Genomic DNA, 14,609 nt, shown 5'->3' on the forward strand with positions numbered 1-14,609 from the left:
ACAAAGCAAAATCAGCAAAGGAAAAAGGTGTGTGGGTGAAGGCTGAAGGAAACCAGGCAAACTTCCAAGAGTCCTCTCCCCCTGGGGACACCCAGGATGCACTTGATTCCTCCAGCACTGACTTGTGACAAGTGAGGAGTGTTGTCCACCAGGGTAGCTCAGTAGAGACTCGGCGACAAGGGTTTTTACTGGGGGCTGGTCACTTTGGCACCTCTGCCTGTCATGTATCAAACCTCCATGAGCCACCCTATAAGATCAGAGAATGGTGGGGGCACTCCCAAATTCTAGATGCTGGCCAAGGATCAGCCTCACAAGCCAGGCTTCTAAGGGTGGCAGTCTCAGGTCCACTGCGTTAACTCTTTTTGGTACATCCCATTACTTTGAACACTCGATTAAGGTGACATCTGCCAGACTTCTCCGCTGCGAAACTACACTTTTCCCCTTTGTCATTCATAAGTATTCAAATCTCAGTATGGGCTCAAGGATTCCTTTTTTTTGTTTTGATTCAGTGGGTTACGGTCCATTACCAATCTCATTTATTTTCATGCTCAAATTATCCTGTTTGGTCCATGGGAGCCCCTTCAAGCTGGCTCCCATGTCTTTTTCACGTGTTCCATCATCCTTTGTGCACATCTTTACTTTCTGGCACAACTGGATGTTTGGGCTCAGCCTCCACCCTGGAACCAGTGATGTCTCCTGGGAACCCTGTTCCTTTTAGGAGAGAGTGGTATTTGGAAACCAGGATCTGGGTGTAGGTGCTCTTGTTGTTGTTGGGATGGTGCTGTTCCCAAGCCCCGTTAGCAAACAGAGCTAGAAGATAGATGGATATATATGCATATTCATACATTAACATCTGTACTTAGTTCACCATCAAAAAAAACCATGAATTCACAGTGATATCTCCAATTTCAGCCATACCCCAATGGTTCATTCCATTTTGCTCCCTTTTCATGTTTGTAACTCCCTTCTTTGTCAGTAAAAATTGGCTCCCATTATAGTCACTATATTTATTGTATTTTACTTGTTTGGTCAGTGCCCCTCTATGTGACTAATCTCACCCCCTATCTATCCCTCAACAAGCACTAAGTCTCACACAGACGCCTTCCTACCCTGCTTGCTTGCCTCCGCCGCCTCTTTCCCCATGGATGCCTGCCTCACACAGCCCCATCTAATGGATTTTGAACTGAATTGCTCATGAAAGGAAGGGGAGGATTTAAATGATTGTATTTTGGGGTTTTGTTTTTTGTTGTTTGTTTTGTTTTGTTTGTTTGTTTGTTTGTTTGTTTTGGATACAGACATCTCTACCAGGAAGGGAGTTCCTTGTGGTAATGGACACAGATATTCAAAACAGATTATTCACTGTCCCTTTCCATTAGTGCAGATGATGGGAACATCAGAGCCATGTGGGCAGATGTAGGATATTAATCCTGACACTGTCATTGGGGCCTAAGACTGTTTTGTTAAGGAAGAGAGAGTCGAGGACTAAGCGGAGCTAATATAGTGCAACTTGCAAACTTGACTGACTGAGTGGAGAAGGTTCATCTACCAGATAAGCTGGTCTCACACAGAGTAACAGCTACACAAATACTCATACAGGAGGAACTGGGAATTGTCTGCAAAATTGAGATGTTTGTTTTGAAGACATCCATGAGGTTTTGGTATATTATCTTATATTAGATCTTTATTAAATTACATGAGGAGTACATATTCTTTGTAAAGAAATTAGAAACTATGGATAACTATAATCAATTAAGAATCACTTTTCACAAAAGCATTGGTAACATTTTTGGATGTATCCTAGATTTTGTAAATGCATGTGTGTGAACACACAGTTCCACAAATGGAATCAGACTTTAAATACAATTTTGTAGCTTTTTTCATTTAATGATTGGCGACTGTGTTGATGGAAATATACTTTCCGTCATTCCTAAGAAGTGCTGTGCAGTTTTCTTTTGTATGGACATACTGTAATCTACCAATCCTCTTTTAAACATTTATATTGTTCTCATTTTTTCACTGTTTGTAAATAGTACTTTAATAAACATTTTTGTGTGTAAAACATCACATATTTTTGGACACTTGTTAGAATGTTTCTGTTGGATAAATTGTATAAGTTCATGGATTACTGTGTAGAAAATATATTTCCTGCTCAGACCTAATATTAGCCCTTCTGGTACCCTAGTGTGATCTTGAGTAAGTCGTTTAATCTTTTTGGGCCTCACTTGAATTAGTTGACTTCTTAAGGTTCCTACTAGCTTTAAAAGTTTGTAGTTGTAGGGTCAGAATAAAGTAAGCTTATGTTGAGTATGTAGATCATAGTTGTTACTGAAGAAGCAAAAATCAGTTTGACTTAAGGTTTCAATCTGGGAGCACTGAAGGACACTATTTCTGGATTGTGCCACCAAAAAAGTATTCTATGATTAAAGAAATTTGCTATCTAATAAAATTTCCTATTAGATGTTCACATTTCGTATTTTAGGCTCTAAAAAGACCCAGAGGATAGAAGAAATTTAACTTTGTAAGCTGGCTTTTTTCAGACTCTGCGCATAGATGGCTTTTATGTCATGTGCCTGTTACACAATAGCACAGCTCGGGGAGAAGAAAGGCATTTTGGGAAATGGGGGTGTGGCAGTTCCTATATTTCTGTGCAGTGGGAGGAGGAAAAAGTCCATGGGTGAAAGTGGAGAGATGTCCCTGAGGAATTAGAAAGAGAAAGGATCTCTGACTTGGTTTTAGGGGGTGTTCTCCTTTCCTTTGGGCACTAGGGCTAGTGGTGGCAGCCAAGATTTTGAAGAGCAATCTTTCTGTGCCTTCTCTCTCCCGGTGTGGGTCTGAGGGGTAGTGGCCCTAGACGGAAGCTGAGCCAACTGTACTGGCCCCTGCCCTCGTGTCTCTCCTCTTTCCAGCCCTTCCCTCTCCCTGTCCTGCACCTGGAGGAGCACCGATGCCATGCCCTGGGGACTCAGCGTCAAGTTGTTAGGGCCACTCCTCTCCTGCTGAGTATGTGCCCGCAGTTTAGTAACTGGGATTCTTTTCATTCCTAAGGGCAAGTCCTTAATGCTTGCTGCATGTTTCAAAATTAGATCCATTTCTTATTCCCCTGCACCCAGGGCCTAGGTGTGGGAACCTGTAGAGCATCATGTCAGGATCTTTCCAGCAACAAGGACTTGTCTTGTTCTGGTTGCCATCCTCAGCTGCCCTTTGCATAGCCCTCGCTGGTGGAGTCCTCCGAATCTGACCTGGGTTTCTTGGTGGCTGGGTCCCTAGTCTGGTGACAAGTTGATGCAGATTGGCAGCCTGGCTCTCCAGGTGGTGCCTGATGCTCTGTGCCATCCCCTTGTTGGGGTCCCCTGTTGACCTCGTCCCTCGTTTATAGCTCATGCTGTGGGAGCGGGTTCTGTCACCTTGTCTTCACTTCCTCCCATGACTCACACTCCATCCCCTTAGCGTCCTCCTCACACCTGGCCAGAGGGTCACACGGCCCTCACACCTCCTCGCTGTGATTTGTGTTACGGTTCATAAGAACGTGGACTTCAGCCCACGGAATTGTATCTCTTAGTAATGGTGCCATTACTAAGCTTTTCCATATTGGCAAGGTCTCAGGTGCTTGTAGCTGGGATGTTAATTCTTCTGTTTTAGAGCTTGCAAATTGGTGTCCTTGGGGCCAAATTTAGTCTGTGGACCTGTTGCTTGGTACACACAGTTTATAAAAGAATGGGAAATTTTACTTAAATGGTTTTCGACTATTCTTTAAAAAATCAAAAGATCAGAGGGCGCTGGAATCCTGGGCCTGCATTCCATCATTGGCACCAGGGTCCTGCAGCTGAACAGCTGGTGCCCTAGTTAGGGGCGGCTGCAGGCAAGGGTGGTTTTCCCCCCTGGCCCAAACCTCAAGGCGCTTTCACTTCCAATGCTTAGCACCTACTGGCCCTTCTGTGGAGGAAGTCACTTCCCCAGGAGTGCCACCTCAATTCACCACGTGGCTATGACTTAGGGGTCAGGTCTGCTTCCGGGAATGTGGCCTCTGACACAGGGAAGATATGCTCTCTTCATTCATCATGGCCCCACGGCTTCTCCCTAATTGACCGCTATAGTCGTTTGAGTTTGCAACCAGAAATATGGTATGGGTAGTACATTGTTGCTGGGGTTATGATCTGTAATCTGCTTAGTTGTGGTCTAATGGCAAAATATTTTTATTTGGTTTGAAGAGGACATTCTTGTTTTTAGAAATCATATTGTAGGTCAGCATAAGTACTTTGCTGAGATGTGAAATTTCTGGAAAGTTTAAGCTGAAGAGGATGCTTTTCTTTAGGAGAAACTTTTTTGAGAAGTATTCTATACAAATTTTTTAAGTGCCCTTTAGAGATTTAGGGTTACTTTGTTAATTTAGGAATAATAGAAAGGAACCTTTCTTTTTCTTCAACTTTTTTTTTTTTTAATTCAAAATTGAGAAACAAAGTCCTCAAAATTCATTTAGTATAACTATTGCATCATGACCAAGTGGCGTTTATATGTTGTTGGACTCAATTTGCTTATGTTTTGTTGATGATTTTTACATCTATGCTTATGAGAGATATTGGTCTGTAATTTTCTTTTCTTGTAATGCCTTTGTCAGTTTTGGTATTGGGTTTATGCTGGCCTCAAAGATGAGTTGGGGATCATTCCCTCCTCTCCTTGTTTTGAAAGAGTTTGTAGAAGACTGGGATTATTCTTTCTTTAATGTTTGATAGAGTTCACCAGAGATGCCGTCCAGGCCTGGGAGTTTCCTTGGAGGGAAGGTTTTTGACTGAAAATAGTGAGGAGAGGTCTGGTGTCCACCTTCATTCCCGGTCCCCAAAGAGTGGCATCTTCCGAAACTGTTGTGCAACAGCAAGGCCAGGAAATTGACAGCAGCACAGTCCACAGACTTTGTTCAGATTCAGCCAGTTTCATATGCACTCATCTGCGTGTGTCTGTATAGTTCTGTGCAGTTATCTCTCATGTGTAGATTTGTGTAACCACCACAGTAATCAAGCTACAACCTCCCTGACCAGAGAGCTCTCCCTTGTGCTATCCCTGTGTGTGTGGTCACACACACAAAATGCCCTCCCGCTGCTGCCCCGTTCCTAACTCCTTGAACCATGGGTCTCTTGTCCATCTCTATAACTTTGTCATTTTGAGAATGTTAGATGAATAGAGTCATGCAACATGTGACCTTCTGAGACTGGCTTTTTTCACTCTGTCTTACATCCAGGTTGCAGTGTGGATCTGTGGGTCATTTCTTCTGAGTGCTGAGTGGTGCCCTGTGGTACTTACTACCCTTTTTGTGTCTGTCGGGTCTATAAGGGGAGTCTCTGTTTAATTTTTGATATTGATGACTTGTCTTTTTTCTCTTTTCCTAGATAAGACTTCCTAGAGTTTTATAACCTTACATACTTTGGACCTCTGTTGTTTCTGCTTTTGATTTGTTTGATTTCTGCCCTTCTGTTATTTTCTTCCTTCTGCTTGCTTTAGGTTTCATTAGCTCTTTTTTTCTAACTTCTTAAGGTGAAAACTTAGATTATGATTTGAAACCTTTTTTCTTTTCTAATCAGTGTATATTTAAAGCTATGAATTTTCCTCTATGTGCTGCTTTAGCTGTGGTTCACTAAAGTGTGATGTATTGTATTTTCATTATCATCCAGTTCAAACTATGTTCTAATTTCCCTTCTGATTTTCTCTTGTGCCTGGAGTTATCTAGAAATATGTTGCTTAGTTTCCATATTTGGGGGTATTATCTAGATACTTTCTGTTGTTTATTTTGGTCAGAGAACACACTCTGTATGGATCCAGTCTTTTGAAGTTTATTGAGACATTTTTTGTTGCCTAGGACACTGGTGAGTGTTCCAACTGTATTTCAAAAGAATGTGTATTCTGCAGATTTGGGTTGGAGTGTCCCATAAGTGACAGTTAGATTGATAATTAGGTTGTTTGTATTTTCCCTTTCCTTACTGATTTTTTTGTTATTGAAGTCTGTTAAAGATTCCAACTCTGATTATGCATTTGTTATTATCTGTTTGTTTATTTAATTCTGTCAAATTTTGATTGGTGTATTTTGAAGTGTCAGTATTAGGAGCATACACTTTCAAGATTGTTATGTCTTCTTGGTCAAATGACTCTCATTATTATGAAAAGTTCCACTTTCTGTCTGGTAATATTCCTTGTCGTGAAATCTACTTTGTCTGATACTGGTGTTCACATGGTATGTCTTTTTCCACCGTTACTACTTTTTTTTCCCATTGTTTCAAATTATTGTTAGATATTATCAAGAAAGGTAAATGACTCTTAAGTTAGACTGCAAAGTAAAAGGACCTTATTGTTTTGAAGGTGTAAAAAGTAAGGAACTGTATGACATAAATTCATACAAATTTTAAATAGTTGTGTGTGGTTAAATGCCACTTTTTAAAAAGGAAATTTAAATAGGATACTAATTTATGTTAGTTTACAGAAGATCTAAAAAAAATCAATGTTTAATTGAAACTTTATAAATAACTAAAAGGGAAAAAATGTTCTGTCCTCCTATTTTTATTTGTCAACATATATATTCCCTGCTCCTTGTTTTTTGTAGAAAACATTACACTTTAAGATAACTTTCTTTTTAAACGGTGGCAGAGATCAAGAGCTCCCTAATGTAACTTTTCTCCAAGTAAGTTTGGATGGAAGGAAAACTAAAATACTAGAAATTCTCTGGTATATTGGTGGAATTGGTGTTTTAAGCAAGAAACTATCTTCTTTTTGTTTCTTGAACTGCAAAATCTACACACTGAATTTCTCATTCCTTACATGTGTGTCCCATCAATTTTCTTCTTTTTTTTTCCGGAACCACCTGCATATGAGGAAAATTTTGCAAGCTGGTCTCATCATCTTTAAAATACGACTCCATAGATATTTTTGGTTGATGTTATCATGTTTATCCCGAAGAGTGTTTGGTTTCTTCATGGTACCTGACATTTCCTCCTATTAGAGGAAACTATTTGCCTAATAGGATTCACATTCTTTCTGAGCAAACATATTTTGTAAGCTATTATTTAGATTTTTCTTTTCTCCATTTGGACTTTTTTCTTCATTTGTCAAGTAGTTATCATGGGCCAGACATGTTGCTTAGAAAATGAAGAAATAAAATTGAGGTAATAGTTTCTCCCTGCCCAGAGTTAGAGCCTAAAAGGAGTCACCTGAATTTTTTAGAGTGTAATAAGCTGTAATATATGAAGTGAACCTGTGAGGTGCTGTAGGCAGATGGAAGAGAGTGCTTGTTTGTGTCTGGCCTTGGAGCCAAGCCTTTAAAAGAAGAGCGGGTGAAATGAGGTGAAGTAGGAGTGCGAAGGGCCCCTCAGGGAGAAATAGCACATAAGGGCATAATAAAGGTAGTGTACTACGTAAACATGAGCCTGTGTTTTGCAATTTAAAACACTTAGACTCTGAAGTTTTCTAGGATACGTGGAGTCCCTTCTCATCTGCAGACACTTGTGGAGGAGTGGCTGGGCCTGTGCCTCTCGTGTTGGGCTCTCACACTCAATGTAGAGCCATCAGACAGGTGGACTCCAGTCTCCACCCACATCCAAAGGAATTGGCAGTTTCCAGGAACCAGCTTTTTCTCCACTGTTCCTGGGCACCACACACTTTTAGTCTAGGCGAAAGGGATCTGAGTTTAGAGACAGCTCTTGCCTCACAGGGGACTGATGCCATTTGTCCCATCGGCCTCAGAACCAGGTGGAGCTGGATCAGGGGCCGTGGCGCAGTGGTGCTGGGGTGGGTGGGGAGGCTGAAGGCATTCACAGTGCTGCTCGGTGCTCCAGCTTTGCCGACATAAAAGAAATTGGTCGAAATACGCCCTGCTGAAACTGACCATTAACTACCTGTTAATTGACTATCATTGTGCGATGATTCTTCTAAGAACATAGTAGATATCTTTTATGAAATTCTGTTTTCATGTTTATTTTTAATAGGATGAAAGTTAAAAAACTGCCCATGATTCTAGCTCTACACCTGAAGAGATTTAAATATATGGATCAACTTCATCGATATACAAAACTGTCTTACCGGGTAGTTTTTCCTTTAGAACTTCGTCTGTTTAACACTTCAGGAGATGCAACCAATCCTGACAGAATGTATGACCTTGTCGCTGTCGTGGTTCACTGTGGAAGGTAACTGCAGCTCCGGGGCCGTAGCCGTGCGGGTTCCAGGTTAGGGACACAGCACACAGTCAGAGTGTTAACCAGGGAGGTGAACTCACAGCTCTGAGAAGCTCTTTATCCTTCGGTGCTTTTGTGTCAAGATGAGTTTACTTCAGAATGGAATTTTCAGAGAATATAGTTTATCATTCCCTCCTTAAAACTTATGTATTATATTTTGAAATATTATTGCCTTGATTTGGTTTTTATTCTTCTTGTTTAAATGATTGTCCAACAGTGCTGTGTCTGAATTCCAAGAACTTTAAATCCTCCCCTCCCCCTCCCTTCCCTTCTTTCTTTCTCTCTCTCTCTCTCTCCCTCTTCTTGTTGTTACTGGTAAAAATGATACCGTCTAAATAGATTTTGCAAAATAATTCCTGAGATTAATTGAATATGTTCATCATGTTAAAGGTAATGAAAAACATTTAAGCTGAATTTGGAAATTACTTTCAAAGAGCAGTTTTCTGATTTTACCAATCAGTGTGTTTATTTAGTATTTCCTGTTAACCAATTTAGTGTGATATCTAATAGTATTTCTTAATCTTTTTTCATTTTTTATTTTAACATCAAATTTATTAGTGGACATGTGTCATGGGAGTGTGGAGGGTTCACGTTTGCTCGCATCCTTCACCCACAGAGGAGCCCCAGTTCAGCCTGCCTGTGCCAGTCCAGCCTGCTCAGTTTATATCCCACCTGCCTAGTGGGTAACAGGTTTCCCATAAATGTTTGTGGAACAATTAACTATTATCCCTAAAGTCCATTTGAGACCCTGACTCTGTCATGTAACCAGCCTCCCTCTTCCTCCCACTGCCCCCTCATTAGATAAGGTCTCTCCATTTTCCAGCCCCGGTTGGCTCGGCTCTTATAATGTATTTGGTTTACATTTTTTGCATTACTTTTTTTTTGGTGTAATTGTATATTGTACTGAAGCTGTCTTCAGGGCAAGAAGTTGCTGGTATCCGCACAGTTAATCCCGTGCAGTTATTTGCAAACATTTGGGCATTTGTAGATATTGAATTGACAGTATTTTATGTTCAGAATGGAAATCCTTAATAAACTACTTCCCAAGATACAGATTTATTAGCCTCAGCTCTTCATCTCATTATTAGTTTCTGAAATTAACTTTTGTCTACTGTTTTCAAACTAGCTCTGCTTCACAGAGAAAAACTGCCTCACTTATTACCTCTTTTACCTACCAGTACTCCACCCACCCACCTCCTTCCCTCTCAGCTTCTGTTCTTCAACCTTGCTGGGAATTTTTAAAATTTTCATCCCCTTTAAATTTTCTTTCCCGTTTCCTACCTTTTCCCTATAAAACACAGAATTCTTTAGATGAATCCTACAGAGATGGAAAAAACAGCCTTATTGTAAGCATTAAAAGCTTTTATTTTTAAAATATTTTTTTAGTTTTGAGGTGCTTTCCTCTGTAGCGAAAACTGTAAAAAGTACTCTCGAGTGTGTCCTTCTGTCACCTAAGCCATTCATCCCAGCCACAGGATCAGAGGGTCCAAGAAACCTGAGGCTTTGTAGATGCTGGTTTATTCCGATCTGCTGAGGTGGCTGCAAGTGTAGTGTCAATTATAGCTTTTATCAGATTTAATCACATTTAAACTGGGATAGGTTAAAATCTTTGCCATGTCCTTCTAAAAAGCAAAGAAATTCTTTTAAAAGAAATAATCCTTCCTTAATTTATTTTTATGCATGTGTAGATTTCTGTATTTCAGCTTTGTTTTAAATGAGATGCAGAGGCAATTATTTTCTAATTATAATGGTGCTAACAGTTAGGTACTAATACTTACCTTTGGGTAAATGTCATTTGCTTTTTAATAAGTTTATGAAGTTTGAGCTTGATTTCAGAACTGTGGATCGGATATCTTTGTCTTTTCAAGCATTGGATCTTTCCTCAAGTGAAAAACTGTTGCCAAGGGAGTGAGACTTAGAAATAATTCTAGATTCAATATTTTGTAATTTAGTTCAGCACTTTCAGGCTGTGACACACACTTGCAGCTAGAAGAATGTATTTAAATCTTTCATAGACACAAATTTGGAAAGTTATTCAAAAACAATGAATAACTTAATAAAATGGCTTTCTTTAAATAGAATACTGGTTATATCTCTTAGATTACTAATTTGATTTTAAAATTGAAGCTAATTCAAATCAATGTAGCTTGATCTTACTTTAGGAAGAATGGGTATGGGATATTTTTTATCTGTTTCATTTTTTTCTGCTCCATAGAACATGAAATTTAGGTCATACACAAACAATATAAATAAGCATTGTATAAAATTAACTCTTCTTTCTCTTTGTTTTAGTGGTCCCAATCGAGGCCATTATATTGCAATAGTCAAGAGTCATGATTTTTGGTTGTTGTTTGATGACGACATTGTAGAAGTAAGTAGTTAGTTTCATCATATCTGTTTTTCTTTAAAGTTGTAAATGTTTTTGTCTTTACCTTTTTCTCACTGCTTCTCATTCATATATGACAGTTGGTGAATATTAGACACATGTCTTCAGATTGTAGTTTAATTCCTACTTCTTACTCTGTAATATTAATCCCAGTGCTTGAGTGGTCAACCTCACCTTTACCATTTAGAATAAAACAGAGATAAGCTTTCAACAGTAGAGCTATAATATTTAAGTGTTTCATTTTTTAAAAAACAATTATGGAACTATAATATACATACATTAAAGCACACAAATCTTAATGAATTTTTACATATGCATCCCCACCCACCCCCATGCCTCACGCAGATCAGGACCCCGGAAGGCAGCAGGCTCTCCTGCCCCCCTCCCTGGTCAGTACCTGCATCCCCCCCACCCTCGCCCCCAGCCCTCCATCCCCAGAACCCACTCTTTTGACTTTTATCTTTGTGATTAATTTTGCTTGTTCTTGTTATAAATGGACTCATACAGTATGACTTTTTGTGTCTAGCTTTTTTCTTTCATTCTTATATCTGTGGGATTGTTTCTTGTTGTTGCGTGTAGTAGCAGTTCTTGTTTCTTGCTCTGTAGTTTTCCATTGTATGAATACACCAGATTAGAAATATATCTTTCTGTCATTTATTGACAATTATAAATAAAACTGCCTTTATCATCCTTTACAGGTCTTTTGCTGGACATATACACTCATTTCTCTTGGGTACATATTAGGTTGGACTATATGAAATTGCCATTTTTTTGTGGAATTAAAATGGTTGACAATTAATGGTTTCATATAGTTTAATCTATACCTAGGAGTAGAATTGCTGGCTCAAAGGGCGTTTGTATGTCTGGCTTTCGGAAATACTACTGAACACTTTTCTAAAGTGTCTGTACCATTTTACATTTCCACCAGCTCTGTGTGAGAGTTTCAGTCACCCTGCACTCTCACCAGTACTTGGCATTGCCAGTTTTTTTAATTTAAGCCATCTGGTTGTATGGAGCTATTTTATAAATGAGAAAATGAAGGGCACAACTCTAAGAAATGTTGAAGATTTTACTGGATTGCAATAGTTCAGAAAGCTCATTTGTATATTAATAATGTTTACACTTTACCTCCCAGAAAATAGATGCACAAGCTATTGAAGAATTCTACGGGTTGACATCAGATATCTCAAAGAACTCTGAGTCTGGTTACATCCTTTTCTATCAGTCTCGGGACTGAATGGAGAACTGTGATGAAGAGATACTTTCTGCCTCATTTCTTCTCTGGTTATTTTGGAAAGGATCAAGCACTGATTTTTCAAGAATAGAGAAATGCAGGAAGCTCAGGGGGCAGTAGCACACTTTGCACACAGTAAAGCAAAGACTATGGATTCCCATGCCCTTCTATCATGGTAGTTGGTTTACTTGCTCAGGTATCATGCTGTCTGTGCAGTTCCATTCCACACATAAGTGAAATCAGAGATACCCAGCTCCTCTTGTGAAACAGCCTTCTGGTAATTGACACGCATTTTCTCTTTATTAACTGCACCAGTAATTATTTGAATTCCTTGGGGTGCAATAGAAAGAATAAGAATCTGTACTGGATTGTATTGATTATTTAAGAAGATAATATTGAATACACTGCGTAAATTTGCCTGTGTTCGGTATGTACAGAAAGCATATTCAGTGGTTTTTTTCCAAGCATAAACCAGATATATACTTTTGGGCCCAACGTTTGCAGTTGCCTTCCTGATGTAATAAACTAACAGATACTAGAATTCAGTGTCAGGAAGACAAATATGTTTTGCTTCTCTGAAGAAGCTTATAATAATATACAGTCTATGTATATGTAGGGAACAATTGGTCAAAAGTGGCTTTTTGTTTCCCCAAGGGGAAAGACTGGCTTTGTAATTATAATTTTTTTCTTATTTATTTTACTTAAAACTGGTAGAGTCTAAGTATTGTATGAATTGTCCATGATTCTGTCAGTAAATTTGAACATATTTTTATTAGTTTTTGTCAGTTTAATTAGTCCTTTTGTTTGTTTCTATTTTTAAAGTGAATTTTAAATTCTATATGAAATCAGATACCTTGAGAAAAATTTCAATGAGAGGAGGTAAATATTCTTTTTCAGGAGGAACTGATATCTCTGGCTAAATATTTGTCCTTTTGTTATAGTTTGAGTCAGTTATTTTATTCAGCTTTAATTTTAGCAAAATGGAAATATAAAAAAGTCCCTTAGTTGCTGAAATGATAAAAGAAATTCTGCAGTGGTGGTATACCAGTCTTTAGAGTCCTTAAATATTCTAATGTTTCAAGTTGAGGTCATGCTTGGAAAATTCATATTATAATAGTTATGTTATTTTCAAATGTCTTCATTCCTTACCCTGGAAAGAAGTTATCCATTCATCGTGAGCCCAGCAGCCCGGGAAGACAGCTAAAAACCCTTTGAAGATTAAATTTAATGAAGTAGACCAGGAATACAAGCAACAAGTCTGGGTTCTTTTTTTTTTTTTTTTTTTTTTTTCTCCTTCATATTTACAGGTCTTACTGGAAAAATGTTCCAAAATTAAAATCTGTATTTGTTAAGACTTCATTCCATTAGAGGTTTTAAAAGGAACATATGTAATGTAAAATATGTGTAAACTGTTGCATTTGACACTTTTCTATGCATCAGTAAGTTATCTGACAGTGGCCGAATGTAACTGGTAGAAAGTAATTGAATATTTAGTCAAAATAATAGCAGTCAGACCTTGGATGTTCTTTATCAAACCCTTCTCAGACAGTAATCTTTCTCCTTTTTAAATTGATGTAATTTTTAAAAATTATTTTACTAAAACTGTTGAATATGAAAAACAACAACAAAGAATATTTTTTGTGTGCTGCTATTATTAACGTTTATTATCTGTATCTTTTAGCTCAGGAAATGACTTCACCTATTCGTTCAGTGAACAGATCTTTAACAGGGTCATTTAGCTAATTGGGCTGTTTAAATATGTTCTGGGAGAAAATTAACAAACTTCTTTTTAAGATACAGTTTGTAAACCTTACCCTGGCTGGAAGTGTTTTGTACAGATTATACATAGGCTGCCTAATCTACCAGCATTGCAAAGAGAATCACAACCAGGAATTGAGGGAAAGTCAGAGCAATGGAAGTGGATTGATTCTTTTTTAATTTCAAGGGCTTAAACCAAATTTCCTTGGAATTTAAAGCTGTATTTTTGCAGCTTTCAGCACAGAGGGAAAGAATAAAGTGAATCAGAACCAGTTTTTACATCAGTTAGGCCACAGCATGTATAAAACAGAAAGATAAAGTAAGTCATTTGCATAAGGGTGTAGCATCAGATTGCTATGTTGTGTTTGTTTTTACATTTTGCATTTTTTGGGAAAACCTGCATTACAAGCCAAGGTTCAGTTTCATAGCAAAGCAAGTTACAGTGTTTTGATTGAGTTCCATGGTCGTCAGACCCTTTGTTCACATTCACGCGTGTTTAATGGGATGATTTGTTGGGGGAGGACTCTGGGGTGATGGTTCTAAATTTACTTTTTAACTCTCTGTGCAGCTGAATCTAAGTAAAAAGTCTTGAAGTTAATCAGAAACTCAATATATTAAAAAAAAACACAAAAAACTGTGGAGTTAGAGTTGGGGGAAAAATACAGATACAGTAAGAAAAGTAACCTGTCTAGAGAGCATCGAGGTGTATGTTGGCTGACTGTGATAAACTGAGGGACAAATTGAAACTGTAAATGGTGGCAGATTGTTATATAACTATGTACATGCTTGTTGGGATGGCTGTCCCATATTTTGTATATTGGAATAAAATTTCTATAAATTAACTTAACAGTAAATTTTCTGAATGCAGTTCCACTTTAGGTCATGTGGCTTCTGTCTTGGAAACCTTGCCTTTAGACAGTTACTTAAGACAGGAGCCGCGGGGCTTTAGGAAAGGGAAAGAAGAAGGTGTGTAAGATCTGTGTCTCGCTGCCCCTAACCATCAGTGTAGGGTTTTTTCTTT

General features: G+C 38.4%; 1 protein-coding gene across 1 annotated transcript in view; it reads left to right on the forward strand.

The window, feature by feature from the left end:
• The window catches only part of USP12 (ubiquitin specific peptidase 12), a 100,311-nt gene extending 86,053 nt beyond the window's left edge, over positions 1 to 14,258 (forward strand). The window contains exons 7-9 of the mRNA XM_037800091.1: positions 7,965 to 8,162; positions 10,503 to 10,581; positions 11,732 to 14,258. Coding sequence (XP_037656019.1) covers positions 7,965 to 8,162; positions 10,503 to 10,581; positions 11,732 to 11,833 — 379 coding nt within the window. The 3' untranslated portion in view covers positions 11,834 to 14,258. The remainder of the gene's footprint in view (positions 1 to 7,964; positions 8,163 to 10,502; positions 10,582 to 11,731) is intronic.
• Positions 14,259 to 14,609: the final 351 nt, after the last annotated feature.

This window comes from Choloepus didactylus, chromosome 12, assembly GCF_015220235.1.
Source record: "Choloepus didactylus isolate mChoDid1 chromosome 12, mChoDid1.pri, whole genome shotgun sequence".
Classification (NCBI taxonomy): Eukaryota; Metazoa; Chordata; class Mammalia; order Pilosa; family Megalonychidae; genus Choloepus; species Choloepus didactylus.